The 17,715-nt window shown below is 42.5% G+C and overlaps 1 protein-coding gene across 2 annotated transcripts in view; it reads left to right on the forward strand.

The window, feature by feature from the left end:
* Positions 1-408: 408 nt before the first annotated feature.
* Positions 409-17,715, forward strand: part of LOC139578874 (guanylate cyclase soluble subunit beta-1-like) — a 44,551-nt gene continuing 27,244 nt past the window's right edge. Inside the window, exons 1-9 of one of the 2 annotated variants that reach the window (XR_011675634.1) lie at positions 409-594; positions 973-1,046; positions 2,822-2,922; positions 3,115-3,233; positions 5,824-6,021; positions 7,257-7,487; positions 7,726-7,842; positions 8,083-8,216; positions 10,604-10,801. Coding sequence is in view for 1 of the 2 variants with exons in the window: in XM_071406984.1 (XP_071263085.1) it covers positions 592-594; positions 973-1,046; positions 2,822-2,922; positions 3,115-3,233; positions 5,824-6,021; positions 7,257-7,487; positions 7,726-7,842; positions 8,083-8,216; positions 10,604-10,801 (1,175 nt within the window). In the remaining variant the exon portion in view is untranslated. The remainder of the gene's footprint in view (positions 595-972; positions 1,047-2,821; positions 2,923-3,114; positions 3,234-5,823; positions 6,022-7,256; positions 7,488-7,725; positions 7,843-8,082; positions 8,217-10,603; positions 10,802-17,715) is intronic. The other variant, XM_071406984.1, reaches the window with a different exon arrangement.

Consider the following 17,715-nt stretch of genomic DNA (forward strand, 5'->3'; position numbering starts at 1 on the left):
AACCATTGTAAAATAGTATGCTAGAACACGACGCAATGCGGAGTGCCTGGAAACAGCACTTAGCCGTGGTATATTGGTAATATACCACAAACCCTTTAAGGTGCCTTATTGCTATTATAAACTGGTTACCAACGTAATTAGAGCAGTATAAAATTTTTTTTTGTTGTCATACCTATAGTAAACGGTCTGATGTACCATGGCTTTCAGCCAATCAGCATTCAGGGCTCGAACCACCCAGTTTATAATCTATTCTACCAAATATTTGTTTCTATCATTTGATTGTGGAATTTAAATAGGTTGGTTTCGTTCTGTAGTCTTTCTTTTGCAGTGGATAAATAAAACGTTTGATGGGACTGTTTTCATAAACAACGCTGTCTTCAACGGGCAACCCTCACTTCTTCCTCAGTGGTCGGTTGCCGAGTGAGTATTTTTTTCCTTGCGCTCTCATTGGACATATTCGACGTCAATTTGGGGAATGTTTTCAGGAATGAAGACGCAACGTAACATCTGCAAACTGTGAAGGTGCCGTGATAATTTAAACATAACAGCTTACTTACATTGATAGGGAATCGGGAAGAACTGGTCGTAAAAATGGTATGTAAACATCGACATATTAGATCCCACGGCGACATTTGATTGCCTTGGCTATTTTGATGTGTAGTGGTGTGTTTTCCGTATGAGAACGAACTATCAGCCTATGGCTACAGTATTCGTTCACCATGCTAACGTTTCTTGCTGTAAATTACCACCGAAATTCGTTATTCGACTGCGATATTATCGTTCTAATAATCATGCTGCATCAATTAAAACATTATTTGCTGTTGTACAATTTAAGCATCCTTTCGTTGCAATTACAATGGAATCATAACACTATCATCACTCTAAGGCATTTATTTACATACTTGTTATTCCCAGTATTTTCAGATTTATGTTTCTCTATTCTTTCTGTATTCTGTTTTATTTCCGTTTTAGTATGGTTTTGTCAACCACGCCTTGGAACTACTTGTATTAAGAAATTATGGCGAAGAAGTGTGGGAAGACATCAAGTAAGTTTAAAGATTAATTTTGTATTTGTGAATGACACAGGGCATTTGCATATCATAATTCAAAGCAGAACATGAGAATAAAAACTCAATGTGGCCATGTTGCAATAGCAAAACAAAGAATTAGCAGATATGGTCATTACATAGATATGTTATTAACACTTCACATTAAGTTGCTCCTAACTGTGTAGTAACACACTTTACACAGAACACATGGATTGTGTATTGTAGATATGTGGTAGGAGAGTAGTGGCCTGAGGGCAGACACTTAATGTGTTGTGAAAAGTGTTATGAAATGTAATGTCATGTAATATTTGAAATTGTATATAACTGCCTTAATGTTGCTTAATAAATACAAAAATACAAAAAACAAATTACACTACTGCCTATGTAATTACCATGTAATAACAATTGCTGTTACTTTACATTGTTATTACACTTTAATTTTGTTTACAACATTGTCTTGACCACAACTTTATGTAACCTACTAATATGACATGGATAATAATATGTCCATGGACATGGACAAAAATATGTCCATTAACCATATTATAGTTTTGAAATCAATAATCTCCCCCTATTGCTAAACAGAGTGGATAACGAATGGCCATGTCAAGATATTCCACTGATGATACATGACCAGCAGATATAGATATAGTGGTAGTTGGCCTATCTGTAACTTAAAACATGTGACCATAAATCACCAGCAAACATAAAAGAAAACAATATATAATGAATCAATTAATTCTTAAATTTCATCACTCTTATGAGAAGGCGAGCCATATTTTTACTCAATCATTAATTTTCATTAGCCTTATAATAGTGGTGATAAAGAGAGGTTGTGAATGTTGTTGCATTATGATAACAATCCCCTTTTTTCAAAGTGCTCAAATATTTGGCAAGATCCACATTTATTTTTCTTCCTCGGTCTTCGCTTTCCAGGACCCAGACTTTCATCCCATCCTATAAGAACAGATGCACAGCTGCCTCTCCGAAAAACGTGTTTTGAGGAATCTGGTCATTTTTATCTCCCAAGAAATATTGCAGCTTAATGTTATCTCAACCTTATCTTGGCTGACGTAATTCAACATTATTACATGCCTAATTATTCAAGCTAGGTTATATTTTCAGATCTTGCAGCTCAGAGCAATTGAAAAATGAAATCTTATTTTCACTACATTTTTACATTGCTTGGTGTGTTTGTTCAGCTGATCACATGCTCAGAAAAAGTGGTTGCTAGCCAGCACAGCAAATCAGTATTGTTTTCTCAGATCAACTCAGTAATCAGGTCAAATAGACCTCATTAGGATATATAACAGTCTTATTTATTAGCATGCCAAATACATTTTCTCATTGTAGCTTCTAAATATAGATAATCCTACAATGCAGTTAATGCTCAAAGGTAGTTTAATGGTACTGCAACATTCATGAAGGTGTCATGACTGGTTTCATAACGGTGTTATGAATGGCTTATGTATATCCCCTAAAGTAAAGTGTTACTGATTGTTTTTGTTTGGACCCAATAAGTGTAGGTGTCACTTTACTGAAGGCCTTTATGTATGCATTCATTAAGCCTTAATAACAACTATATAAGACGCTATACTGTCAGTCACAGGCAGAAACAACAGCATACAATGTTATGAAGCTAGTTTTAATGGAACTATAGAGGACAACAAATATGTTCTCATATGCTCTTGTCAACAGCCTCTTTATTACATAGGTAATAATCACATTAATATGATATCTAATAATTCTATTTTCTTCTTACTTGTTATCAGGAGGGAGGCGCAACTCGATGTAGAGGGTCAGTTCCTTGTCAGAATCATATATGAAGATGCCAAAACATACGACCTTGTTGCTGCTGCAAGCAAAGTTCTCAGTACGTTTTTTTTTATAGTGTTTTGAGATACAAGATACATTATTTGAACCAGTTTATTCGTAACATAATTGTACGGGAACACATTTAAAATATGGTAACCCTTTATAAATGGTAACTTATTGTAAAGTTTTACCAATGGGACTGAGATGGTGTATGCAACAAGTGGATATATATATATTTTTTATCTTGCAGAGATTGATGCAGGGTGTATCCTACAGATGTTTGGGAAGATGTTTTTTGAGTTTTGCCAAGAATCAGGGTATGACACCATCCTGCGTGTTTTAGGCTCCAATGTCCGTGAATTCTTGCAGGTAAGCACTCCAGTTCCCTTCTTAATCTTTCTTCAGTTAACAGAAACGAATGTAAAACAATGTACTCTTCAATGTCATGAATGCTTCAACGTAAGTTAAATATGACCTGTATTTTAATTGTACAGTGCCAAAACAATTCTGTGACCGCCCTCTCATCTTTGGATTTGGGGGAGGTGACCTTGTAATTCAAATGTATTTATTTATTTTATTTAACTTTTATTTAACTAGACAAGTCAGTTAAGAACACATTCTTATTTACAATGACGGGCTACCAAAAGGCAAAAGACCTGCTGCGGGGACTGGGGCTTGGGATAAATAAAAAATACATATATATAAATATAGGACAAACCCACAACACAACAAGAGAGACAACACAACACTACATAAAGAGAGACCTAAGACAACAACATAGCAAGGAAGCAACACATAACAAAACAGCATGGTAGCAACACAACATAACAACAACATGGTAGCAACACAACATGGTAGCAGCATAAAACATGGTACAAAAATTATTGGGCACAGACAACAGCACAAAGGGCAAGAAGGTAGAGACAAAAATACATCACACAAGCAGCCACAACTGTCAGTAAGAGTGTCCATGATTGAGTCCTTGAATGAAGAGATTGAGATAAAACTGTCCAGTTTGATTGTTTGTTGCAGCTTGTTCCAGTCGCTAGCTGCAGCGAACTGAAAAGAGGAGCGACCCAGGGGTGTGTGTGCTTTGGGGACCTTTAAAATAATTTGACTGTCAGAACGGGTGTTGTATGTGGAGGATGAGGGCTGCAGTAGATATCTCAGATAGGGGGGAGTGAGGCCTAAGAGGGTTTTGTAAATAATCATCAACCAGTGGGTCTTGCGACGGTATGCAGAAATGACCAGTTTACAGAGGAATATAGAGTGCAGTGATGTGTCCTATAAGGAGCATTGGTGGCAAATCTGATGGCTGAATGGTAAAGTACATCTAGCCGCTCGAGAGCACCCTTACCTGCTGATCTATGAATTATGTCTCCGTAATCTGGCATGGGTAGGATGGTCATCTGAATCAGGGTTAGTTTTGCAGCTGGGTTGAAAGAGGAGCGATTACAATAGAGGAAACCAAGTCTAGATTTAACTTTATCCTGCAGCTTTGATATGTGCTGAGAGAAGGACAGTGCACCGTATAGCCATACTCCCAAGTACTTGTATGAGGTGACTACCTCAAGCTCTAAACCCTCAGAGGTAGTAATAACAGTTGTGGGAAGAAGGGCATTCTTCTTACCAAACCACATGACCTTTGTTTTGGAGGTGTTCAGAACAAGGTTAAATTCTTGAGGTGGAGTGCAAGATCATGGTTGAACCAGGGGCTGAACCTGTTTTTAATTCTCATTTTCTTTATGGGGGCGTGTTTATGAACAATACCTTTGGAAATATCAAAAAAGAAGGTCCAAGCGTCTTCGACAGAGGGGATCAAGCTGATTCTGTACCATTTTACAGAGGCCAGTTCACGAAGGAAGGCTTGCTCATCAAAGTTTTTGAGCAAGCGTCTATGACAAATCAGGACAGGTCATTTCACTGAGCAGCCATTACAGGCTGTAAAACAGTGATCACTAAGGTCATTACAGAAAACACCAGACTGGCTTCTAAACAGCTTTTACCCCCAAGCCATAAGACTCCTGAACATATAGTCAAATGGCTACCTAGACTATTTGCATTGCCCCCCTCTCCCCTCTCCACACCACTGCCACTCTCTGTTGTCATCTATGCATAGTCACTTTAATAACTCTACCTACATGTACATACTACCTCAACTAACCAGTGCCCCCGCACATTGACTCTGTCCCGGCACCCCCCCTGTAAATATTGTTATTTTTTTACTGCTGCTCTTTAATTACTTGTTACTTTTATCTCTTTTTCTTATCCATATTTTTGAAACTGCACTTTTGGTTAGGGGCTCGTAAGTAAGCATTTCACTGTAAGGTCTACACCTGTTGTATTCGGCGCATGTGACTAATACAATTTGATTTGATATCTATCACAATTATTTGCGAAGATAACATCGAGGAGAGTAGCCTTTTCTGGGTGTTTGGAGTCATACCTTGTTGGATTGGTCATAATCTGAGAAATATTTAGGGAATCCCATTGCTTTAGGACCTGGTCAGGTGGTTTAAGCATGTCCCAGTTTAGGTCACCTAGCAGGACAAATTCAGATTTAGTGTAAGGGGCTAAGAGAGAGCTTAGTGCAGGTAGGGTACAGGCCGGTGCTGATGGAGGACGATAGCACCCAGCAACAGTCAACAAAGAGCTATTTGAAAGTTTAATGCTTAGATTTGCCAAGACCAAACCCTCTGTTTACAAACACAAAATGTAGGGCTTCGCTTTGGGTTGAAACTGAGATAAAGGAGCGAGGACTGGAGTTATGCAACCTTATTCTAAAGGAACCTTTCCTGCTCCCTGGTCTGTTTAAGCTGTGTAGCCAACTCCTACAGTGTTTGGCATGACAATGACCACAGGAGTAGGCTATACAGCACAAACCGATATGGGACCAGTCTAAGTGGATTCTTAATGGAGAGAAACTCCCGTTTCAATCATTTATGCAACCCCCATACAGAATCTGGATGCCCTCCACGACCACCTAGGTACCATCTACCCTGGGATGAGGGCTCCGTCCTTCCGCTGCACGGACGCGGAGAAGGGCAACAATCTGATCCTGCACTACTACTCGGAGAGGGAGGGGCTCCAGGACATCGTGATCGGCATCATCAAGACGGTGGCCCAACAGATCCACGGCACAGAAATAGAAATGAAGGTATGCTGTTTCAAAGAAAATAAGTATATTATTACTTAAAGGGATAGTTCAGGATTTTGGCAATGAGGCCCTTTATCAAGTTCCCCAGAGTCAGATGAACTCATGGATACCATTTCTATGTCTCTGTGTTCAGTATGAATGAAGTTAAGAGGTAGTTTTGCGAGCCAATGCTAACTACACCTAGACCTAACTCTGGCACTGTTTTTTTGGGTGCCTTGGTAGCTATTCGGATTCTTGGGGATCTTGCCTTCAGTCCAAAATGGGACAGTGGTCGACTTTTAAAATTCAGGAGTTGTTTGGGTCTTAGCAACTGCTAGGTGATTGTCACCCACAGTGGGCATTTGTTGAGATGCTGGTGGGTCTCTGTTGACTTGGGTCAGATGTCTATGGAAGGGGCAGAATGTTAGTACACCCAGAAGGTGACAATGCAATTAACAAATAGCTAGTAATTATAGTGTAAGATAGTATATTTTAAAGTGTCTAACCATTATTAGACTGATATGTGTGATGATAGTTTTAAGGCTAGGAGTATGTGAATAAGTTATTGATATCTGTCATTCTAATTTTAAAGCTAGGGATATGTGAATAAGTTATGCACAATCTTAATAGCAAAGTAGTCCATGCAGCAAATACTAGGTGGAATTAGTATACACCATTGGTATAGACTTGGATAGTCCTTTCAAAAATCTTGTCTCTGGGCACTTAAGATACCTCCTCATTTTCAGAGAAAGCCACCTCTACTATCAAACCTAATCATATCGCAGAGATAGAGATGTCAGTATGTATTTTTCTCTTCCAGACTCAGCGTAAAATTAAATGGGGGAGCTGAATTGACAGACCCTCCAAATGTGACACCAGCTTTTCTGGAAATGTTATCCGCCGTTGCCACGGCAACCATGTGCGTCAGAGTCAAGCCATTGACGTCAGTGTATAGACTAAAAAGGACTTGTTGTGGCCAGGCAGTAACCCTCACAAGAACATCACTGTGTTTAAAACCATCACACCAAACCTTAGATATTTATATAAAGACATACAGTATTTCGATGTCTATGCGTTTACCAACCACCCACCGGTATCTCTTACATTATCTCTTGCCATAATGGGTGGACTGGCGGCCATTTTGAGTGTCCCTATAAAGTAAAGCAGGATATTAACACAGGAAGCATAGCATGCACTCATTCTAATTTTATGGTTGTACCTTCCTCCCTTTATGAAATCCATTCTTCCTTCACCAGGTGATCCAGCACAAGAGTGAGGAGTGTGACCACATTAAGTTCCTGATCGAGGAGAAGGACTCGGAGAAGGAGGCCTTCTATGAGGATCTGGACGGCTTCGAGGAGAATGGCACACAGGAGACCCGGATCAGCCCCTACACCTTCTGCAAGGCCTTCCCCTTCCACCTCATGTTCGACAGGGACCTGATGCTCACTCAGTGCGGCAATGCCATCTTCCGTGTGCTGCCGCAGGTTTATGTCTATTTAGTTATAGGACGTTATGAGATTTTATGTGTGTAAATAACTACTCTTATACTGCATTATGACTACATTATAACTCAGTATGAGTGTGTTTATAATGCATTGCAGATATGGGCTTCACAGGTAGCCTGCAATTATAATGCATTATGATGTGGTTGTAATGTATTTTAAGACTTGTCATTAGCATGTATGACCCCCTTATGAAGTGTTTTGCTGTTGTATTCCTTAGCTCCAGCCGGGCATCTGTAACCTGCCCTCCGTGTTCTCTCTGGTGCGTCCACACATAGACTTCAGCTTCCAAGGCATGCTCTCCCACATCAACACTGTCTTTGTTCTGCGAAGCAAGGTATGCCAAGAATACTCACTAATTAAACATTTAGCTTTTTAATATAACGTTAAAATTACATCAGAAATAAATAAATAATACAAAAAAAAAAAAAAAAACTGGATAGAAAGCTGCATTTATATTTTCTGGCTGCTTGTGTGTTCATGTGTGTTTGTCTGCGCTTGCATGTGCATGCATACATACATGTGCGTGTGATTCTGTCTGTTTGTTTGTTTGTGCATGTGTATTACGTCCTTCCAGGAGGGCCTCTTGAACGTGGAGACTTCGGAGAACGAGGACGAGCTGACTGGTGCTGAGATCAGCTGCCTGAGGCTGAAGGGACAGATGATCTACCTGCCCGAGGCGGAGAACATCCTCTTCCTCTGTTCTCCCAGGTTCTGCCGCTGTGGAATTAGAAAACTATGTGCTGTCTGAAGGTTGTGTCCCAGTCACAAATGGCACCCTTTTCCTTACATAGTGCACGGAAAGCTTAAAGATCATGTCGGTTTTCTGAGAGTACGAGGCGTCATTGGTTCCAGATTGTTTGTCTGTTTCAGTCTGTCTCTGCCTTCCTGCTGCTGTGGCGTTAGACAAAGACAATATGCTGTTCTAGGCTGCGTCCAAATGGGCACATGGAGCTCTGGTCAAAAGTAGTGCACTATGTAGGAAATAGGGTGCCATTTGGGATTTCGTCTTAGCCTTCGGGTGGATGGCTGTGCTGGATGGATGCCGTGGGGTGGATGTCTCTTGGTTGGTGTGTGAAACCTAATTGGATTCAAAACCACAGCTACTGTAGTGCAGCAGATGGTCTGGCCTTAAAGGGCAAATCTACAGTTGAAACAATAACAAAGTGACACCCCGCCTTTGTTTTGGTAAAAAGCTGAGGGATGGGTCTGGAAAAATGTAACTACTCTCAGATTCATAGACAGAGCTATGGATGCAATGACTGACCAACCATTATATCAAAATTATAGTTTTAACCATGTTTTTAGGCTATACAGTGTTTGTTTACATTTGCAATGTTTACTAACATTGGAGTAAAACAAGGTTCTATTTGGGTTCTGACAAGGTGTCACAGCTGAACTAAGCTCATTAGGAATTTAGTGATATTCTTCAAGAATCAATGGGTATATATCATTAATTGGATGTAGCAACAACAGATTGTCCCATTTATAAAATCTTTGGTAACACTTTACTTAAAGCATCCATTTATATATTGTTTTATAACAAGGTTTATAATATGTCTCAAACAAGCTGTTACTGTATTCAGTCCACATCATTATGAGCGTCTTATAAGACAGGCTAATGAAGTCTAACAATGCAGTACATTTAGTTAAAAAAAACACATTTTCTGGTTGAAAACGGCCTGTTGGTAATAGTCATATACTGTACACCATTTCTAGTCCCAGAAGTGACTAAAAAGTGTAAATATGATAACTTAAGTAATAAAGTCAGTATTTTCCCCCCCAAAATGTCAGAGGGTTGGGTTTGATTTTAAGTTATGTCCACAAACTGACCATGTTGGTTATCTCTATGGGGCTAGTTACGGACCGTCAATAAATTACATAATTTATATGGGACAATATGTTCACATTTCAATAGTTCAACATTTTAGTGACGTAAAAACCACAAACCAACTATAAATTGTACAAATTCATGTAAAATATTGAAAGCATTTAATAAGAAAACTAAAAGGTGTAACATGAAAGTATTGTCCCATGCCAACCAGAAGCATTGGTTGGCATGGGCTAGATGTCCTTTCAAATCAATGAAGGAAAGTGAACAAGTTCACACTTGGAGATAATTGGAACCTGGTAAAACCGTATTTCTATCAAGTGATCATCTAGAGAAAGTAGTGTCCCTGCATGGTGCCAGCAGGTGGTGAAACAACATTGGTGTTGTTGTTTACAGGAGGAAAGACACTTAACTTTTTCATCAGCGACTGTATCAGTTTGGCCCAGTTCAGTCAGTCTTGCAAGTCATTACAGCTGAATACTATGTCTAGATCAGAGAGCGTGGCATCTAGAGTGCATTGTGTCTGTTAGACCTTTCATTGAAATGTATTTGATTGAAGTTTATTGAAAGTGATTATGATGAGAGAATTGAGCTCTTGATACTGGACAAAGGGATAGAAAAATAAAGTAACTAGCTCTCCTGCGTTCATAAGAGGACAAGCCTTTTGTAACGGCAGCCTTCCTCCTCTTCGTCTGAAGACGCAGCGTAGCTCGTGTTCAACATGTTTAATTACAAACGAAACTGTGAACACTTACAACAATTACAAAATAACAAAACGTGGCAAACCGAAACAGCCCTATCTGGTGCAGAGAAAACACACAGACAGGAAACAACCACCCACAATCTCCAACACAAAACAAGCCACCTATATATGATTCCCAATCAGAGACAACACAAAACATCTGCCTCTGATTGAGAACCATATTAGGCCAAACATAGAAACGGACAAACAAGACACACAACATAGAATGCCCACCCAGCTCACGTCCTGACCAACACTAAAACAAGCAAAACACACAAGAACTATGGTCAGAACGTGACACCTTTATGATGTGTCTTTATGTATAACATTTTCAACTGACCCAAATTACTTATTTAGTCAATCATTATAAGATGATAGTTATTATAGTTATTATAAGTGGGGTATACATGCTAATCATAATGCATTATATGTTGTGCCCTGCTGAAAACGGCCCCTGTTGAGTTGTGTTCAGCCACTGTTTAGTGTTCAGGCTCTGATGATGCGTCACCAACATTGTGTGTTCAGTGTGATGAACCTGGACGACCTGACGCGGAGAGGCCTGTACCTGAGCGACATCCCGTTGCACGATGCCACACGTGACCTGGTGCTGCTGGGAGAACAGTTCCGTGAGGAGTACAAGCTGACCCAGGAACTGGAGATCCTGACTGACCGTCTGCAGCACACCCTCCGGGCCCTGGAGGATGAGAAGAAGAAAACGGACAGGTTCGTAGACTCCCGACCCATCGCCCTCACCCTCATAGTTTGATAGAATCCTTCACCCATTTCCATTTTTTTTTTACGTAAAGGGATGGTTCACTCCAAATAGAATTTCAGCTGTGTTGGAGTCTTTGGTGTAGCGGTCTAAACTCCCAACTCCGACCACATACGCCCCCCCCCCCCCCCCCCCCGGCAACAGGTGTTCGAGCCGTGTTGTGGACACTTTTCTCTCTGTGTCTATCTCCCTTTTTAACTTTTTACTGTCAAAAATGATAAAATACTTACACATTTAGTTAAATGTACAAAATGCCTTTCGTAAATAATGTGAAACCTAATTACCACAAATTGTTTGAACTTTGTGCGCAGTAGCGCCATTCTGCTCAGTAGTGCGGATTGCCTCAGAAGGAACTTCTGAACCCCACCTCCATTGAAAATCAGAAAAGTGGTGACTTCCCTTCGGCTTTGACTTTTCATGATGAACATGAACATATTTTTATAAAATATACTACACTATATACCTACATTAACTCAGTATTTCTGTTTTATTGCAATATGCCAATGAATGTGTGAGGTGCAACACTCTCATCAAAAAACGCAGCCACTGCTAGCTAGCCTATTTCACCAGCCAGCAGTACTATATCATTTTAGTCAATAAGATTTTTTGCAACGTAAGCTTAACTTTCTGAACATTCGAGACGTGTAGTCCACTTGTCATTCCAATCTCCTTTGCATTAGCGTAGCCTCTTCTGTAGCCTGTCAACTATGTGTCTGTCTATCCCTGTTCTCTCCTCTCTGCACAGACCATACAAACGCTTCACACCGCGTGGCCGCTGCTACTCTAACCTGGTGGTCCCAGCGCGCACGACCCACGTGGAGTTCCAGGTCTCAGGCAGCCTCTGGAACTGCCGATCTGCGGCCAACAAGGCAGAGTTCATCTCAGCCTATGCTTCCCTCCAGTCCCTCGACTTCTTGGCACTGACGGAAACATGGATTACCACTGATAACACTGCTACTCCTACTGCTCTCTCCTCGTCTGCCCACGTGTTCTCGCACACCCCGAGAGCTTCTGGTCAGCGGGGTGGTGGCACTGGGATCCTCATCTCTCCCAAGTGGACATTCTCTCTTTCTCCCCTGACCCATCTGTCTATCGCCTCCTTTGAATTCCATGCTGTCACAGTTACCAGCCCTTTCAAGCTTAACATCCTTATCATTTATCGCCCTCCAGGTTCCCTTGGAGAGTTCATCAATGAGCTTGACGCCCTGATAAGTTCCTTTCCTGAGGATGGCTCACCTCTCACAGTTCTGGGTGACTTTAACCTCCCCACGTCTACCTTTGACTCATTCCTCTCTGCCTCCTTCTTTCCACTCCTCTCCTCTTTTGACCTCACCCTCTCACCTTCCCCCCCTACTCACAAGGCAGGCAATACGCTTGACCTCATCTTTACTAGATGCTGTTCTTCCACTAATCTCATTGCAACTCCCCTCCAAGTCTCCGACCACTACCTTGTATCCTTTTCCCTCTCGCTCTCATCCAACACTTCCCACACTGCCCCTACTCGGATGGTATCGCGCCGTCCCAACCTTCGCTCTCTCTCCCCCGCTACTCTCTCCTCTTCCATCCTATCATCTCTTCCCTCTGCTCAAACCTTCTCCAACCTATCTCCTGATTCTGCCTCCTCAACCCTCCTCTCCTCCCTTTCTGCATCCTTTGACTCTCTATGTCCCCTATCCTCCAGGCCGGCTCGGTCCTCCCCTCCTGCTCCGTGGCTCGACGACTCATTGCGAGCTCACAGAACAGGGCTCCGGGCAGCCGAGCGGAAATGGAGGAAAACTCGCCTCCCTGCGGACCTGGCATCCTTTCACTCCCTCCTCTCTACATTCTCCTCTTCTGTCTCTGCTGCTAAAGCCAATTTCTACCACTCTAAATTCCAAGCATCTGCCTCTAACCCTAGGAAGCTCTTTGCCACCTTCTCCTCCCTCCTGAATCCTCCTCCCCCTCCTCCCCCCTCCTCCCTCTCTGCTGATGACTTCGTCAACCATTTTGAAAAGAAGGTCGACGACATCCGATCCTCGTTTGCTAAGTCAAACGACACCGCTGGTTCTGCTCACACTGCCCTACCCTGTGCTTTGACCTCTTTCTCCCCTCTCTCTCCAGATGAAATCTCGCGTCTTGTGACGGCCGGCCGCCCAACAACCTGCCCGCTTGACCCTATCCCCTCCTCTCTTCTCCAGACCATTTCCGGAGACCTTCTCCCTTACCTCACCTCGCTCATCAACTCATCCTTGACCGCTGGCTACGTCCCTTCCGTCTTCAAGAGAGCGAGAGTTGCACCCCTTCTGAAAAAACCTACACTCGATCCCTCCGATGTCAACAACTACAGACCAGTATCCCTTCTTTCTTTTCTCTCCAAAACTCTTGAACGTGCCGTCCTTGGCCAGCTCTCCTGCTATCTCTCTCAGAATGACCTTCTTGATCCAAATCAGTCAGGTTTCAAGACTAGTCATTCAACTGAGACTGCTCTTCTCTGTGTCACGGAGGCGCTCCGCACTGCTAAAGCTAACTCTCTCTCCTCTGCTCTCATCCTTCTAGACCTATCGGCTGCCTTTGATACTGTGAACCATCAGATCCTCCTCTCCACCCTCTCCGAGCTGGGCATCTCCGGCGCGGCCCACGCTTGGATTGCGTCCTACCTGACAGGTCGCTCCTACCAGGTGGCGTGGCGAGAATCTGTCTCCGCACCACGTGCTCTCACCACTGGTGTCCCCCAGGGCTCTGTTCTAGGCCCTCTCCTATTCTCGCTATACACCAAGTCACTTGGCTCTGTCATATCCTCACATGGTCTCTCCTATCATTGCTATGCAGACGACACACAATTAATCTTCTCCTTTCCCCCCTCTGATAACCAGGTGGTGAATCGCATCTCTGCATGTCTGGCAGACATATCAGTGTGGATGACGGATCACCACCTCAAGCTGAACCTCGGCAAGACGGAGCTGCTCTTCCTCCCGGGGAAGGACTGCCCGTTCCATGATCTCGCCATCACGGTTGACAACTCCATTGTGTCCTCCTCCCAGAGTGCTAAGAACCTTGGCGTGATCCTGGACAACACCCTGTCGTTCTCAACTAACATCAAGGCGGTGACCCGTTCCTGTAGGTTCATGCTCTACAACATTCGCAGAGTACGACCCTGCCTCACGCAGGAAGCGGCGCAGGTCCTAATCCAGGCACTTGTCATCTCCCGTCTGGATTACTGCAACTCGCTGTTGGCTGGGCTCCCTGCCTGTGCCATTAAACCCCTACAACTCATCCAGAACGCCGCAGCCCGTCTGGTGTTCAACTTTCCCAAGTTCTCTCACGTCACCCCGCTCCTCCGCTCTCTCCACTGGCTTCCAGTTGAAGCTCGCATCCGCTACAAGACCATGGTGCTTGCCTACGGAGCTGTGAGGGGAACGGCACCTCCGTACCTTCAGGCTCTGATCAGGCCCTACACCCAAACAAGGGCACTGCGTTCATCCACCTCTGGCCTGCTCGCCTCCCTACCTCTGAGGAAGTACAGTTCCCGCTCAGCCCAGTCAAAACTGTTCGCTGCTCTGGCACCCCAATGGTGGAACAAACTCCCTCACGACGCCAGGTCAGCGGAGTCAATCACCACCTTCCGGAGACACCTGAAACCCCACCTCTTTAAGGAATACCTAGGATAGGATAAAGTAATCCTTCTAACCCCCCCCCCCTTAAAATAGTTAGATGCACTATTGTAAAGTGGTTGTTCCACTGGATATCATAAGGTGAATGCACCAATTTGTAAGTCGCTCTGGATAAGAGCGTCTGCTAAATGACTTAAATGTAATGTAAATGTAAAACTATGAAATAACACATATGGAATCATGTAGTAACCAAAAAAGTGTTTAACAAATCAAAATATATTTTATATTAGAGATTCTTCAAATTAGCCACCCTTTGCCTTCTTGACATTCTCTCAACCAGTGTTATTTTATAGTTTTGATGTCTTTACTATTATTCTACAATGTAGAACATAGTACAAATATAGAAAAAAACTGAAATTAGTAGGTGTGTCCAAACTTTTGACTGGTACTGTATGTCAAATCCAAAGTCCAATTTTATTAAGCATTTAGGTAAAAAATGTGTTGGTCAAGTACCCTCATTAAAATGTTATTGCCATAATAATGTCAAACTAGAGCTCTTCTCGGATCCTGAAATTGAGGTCCGAACCGAACTGGATCCATGAAATTCTAATCTGACACCAACAGAACCCGGCCATAAAAAATAAAAAATAAATTCCCGATCCAATACCATTCGAGGTGGACCAGATCCGACGCAAAATATGTCCGAAATGAGGGAGTGCTAGTTTGTGCACATTCATTGTTTCATTGTGTGAATTGTTTGCCATTTGTTTGTTCATGTTTATTTTGCTTGAGCACTCTTAGAAGTACCTGGCCTGATGTGCACAAGTGTAGGCCTATAAAGGTTTGCATTTTTTTTCATCATCTCACACAGTCAACAGAGTGTTTTACATCCGTTGCGAACGGCAATAGTTCATCACTGTATTTGTAACATCTTTCCAAAATCTTCCCGATAGGCCTAAGTAACCACTGCACCTCGGTGGGCTATAGCAACATTTTGCTCTGTCTGTTCCGAGCTCCTTGGCGTGGGAAACAGTGAGCGCCCAGTAGAAACAATGTTGCAAGTTTACAATAGGGAGAGCTCAAACCAGACCGAGAGAAGCAGACAGGCGGAGCATTAAGAGATTAATGCTATTGACTGAACCAACTGCCATGTGTAGCAAATGTTATTTATAGAGGATATTTATTTTCCTCAGGATACTTTCTTCTTCAAATATAATTTAGGCACTGGTGAGTATATTACATATTTTCAGGCAGATTCGAGGTCGGTAGCCACCTAGCTTGATCCAATCCGGCTTCCAAGGGTCAACTACTGAATTTTGGATCCGACATGTTCGCATACCGGATCGGATCTCAGGTTATCGGGTTTGTGTATATCGGTGAAGACCTCTATGTCAAACCACAAACAAATGTAATATTTGTACCTACTAGGCTACTTCTCCGCAGTGGACGTTCTGTCTGGTAGTTACCCTTTTGTATGATTTGCCTCTGTCTACTCGGTGGCTCAACAACCTTTCACTGTAACCCAAACACAGCTTCCTCGGTGGCAGCTGTTTACAAATGGCCCATATATTATTGTTCACCCATCCCCCACACCACTATTTCTCCCAGAGAGAGAGAGAGAGTGCCTCCAGCAGCTCTGACTGCATTTTAAAGTGCTTTGTGAGGGGGGTGAAAGGTCAAAAGAACAGAGGTCAGGAACGTCGACCACAGTCAGACAGACAACAGTGCGTCCGTACAGTAAACACTGGCAGCTGTTTGTGCTAGCGAACCGAACCGTACTTAAAGTTCCCTCGGTTGGAGTGAGGTTTCGCACAGACGCACGTGCGCATTGATGCACACCTACGGTCACGGCCTCTAACAGACATATACACATGTGCTTACACACACACACAGCTTTATTTTAGTGACATTTCTGGAGTTTTTGTAGAGTAAGAATTTTGACCATTCAAAATCCTATTTTCCCTAACCATAACCTCAAACCTAACACTAACCCTTAGCCTAACCCTAACCTTAACTCCAAAAAAAACCTAACACTAAACATTAACCATAACCATAACCTTAACCCCTAAACCATACACCATACACCTAACCCTTAAGCTTAACTATACTGTACAAACACACACATACACACACTGTTAAGCCTGCTGTAGATGTAGGGCCGGACTATGGCATTTGGGGTCTGGGGTCCCCCTCCCAAGAGAAAATGTTGCAGTTTTAAAGCGAATTTCCTGCAATTCTATACTTTTTGCCATGGGGCATTGAAAATAATTGCTGTTTATAGCTCATCTCATGCTTTTGTTCACATTTTGCCATGAGGCTCAGAGAACATTTAGCCATTTTCAAGCTAATGTCCTGTTATTCTACACATTTTGCTATCATATGCCTTCTGGAGGTCGGGGGGCACGTGCCCTGCGTGCCAGTTCGGTAATCCGGGCCTGTGTAGCACCCTATCTTCTTATTGGGAAATGCTTTCTCTCTTGGCCGTGGTGGGGTTTCATTAATATTCTTCATGTAGTTCTGAGGTCTGAGTGTGCCTCAGGAGAGGACTCAGGTCCACTACGTTTGATTGGAATTCAAAGCTCTCTCATTTTGGTAGACTGTATTGTAATGTACACTGATCGCTTTCTCAAAGCACATTTTAGAGGTATGCAATTGGTTGGTGATGAAAGTATAAGACGTGTAATTTGGCCTTTGAAATATGTTGCAAACAATGTCTTATTAGACTACTGTATATAATAGAAAGACGATTTAAGACGATTTGTATAGGTAAAATAAAAAATAAAAAATACTCAACTAAAAGCTAGAAAAAATCTAAAATGATGGAAGGAGATTTTGCAGATTTTGACAGCATCAGAAAGATATCAGATATAGCAAAATGTGAAAACATGATAGATTAATACATTTTTCCCTCTACTTTTCATGGCATGGCACGTCAGTGGGTCAGCAACTTGGTGAAGACCGAATGTGGCTCCTGGGCTAAATTAGTTTGACACCCCTGCTTCAGACATATCCCTGGGTTGCGTTACTTTTTTTGTGTGTTTCAGAGAATACTTTTAGAGTGCCAGTGTAGAGAAATATTTGCATGCACCATGTGCCCTGCCATGCTGATACATCATTTATGACATTTCCCATTGGTAGACACAGATGGTAATGCTTTAGTCAGTTACCATGACTACCACACCCTGCCTGTTCGAGACCAGCTTGTGTAAAGACTTGAGTGAAAAGGGTGAGGTTACCAAAGGGTGTATGAGGTGATGTGTAATGGGAGACCATTA

This window comes from Salvelinus alpinus, chromosome 6 (genome assembly GCF_045679555.1).
Source record: "Salvelinus alpinus chromosome 6, SLU_Salpinus.1, whole genome shotgun sequence".
NCBI classification, from domain to species: domain Eukaryota; kingdom Metazoa; phylum Chordata; class Actinopteri; order Salmoniformes; family Salmonidae; genus Salvelinus; species Salvelinus alpinus.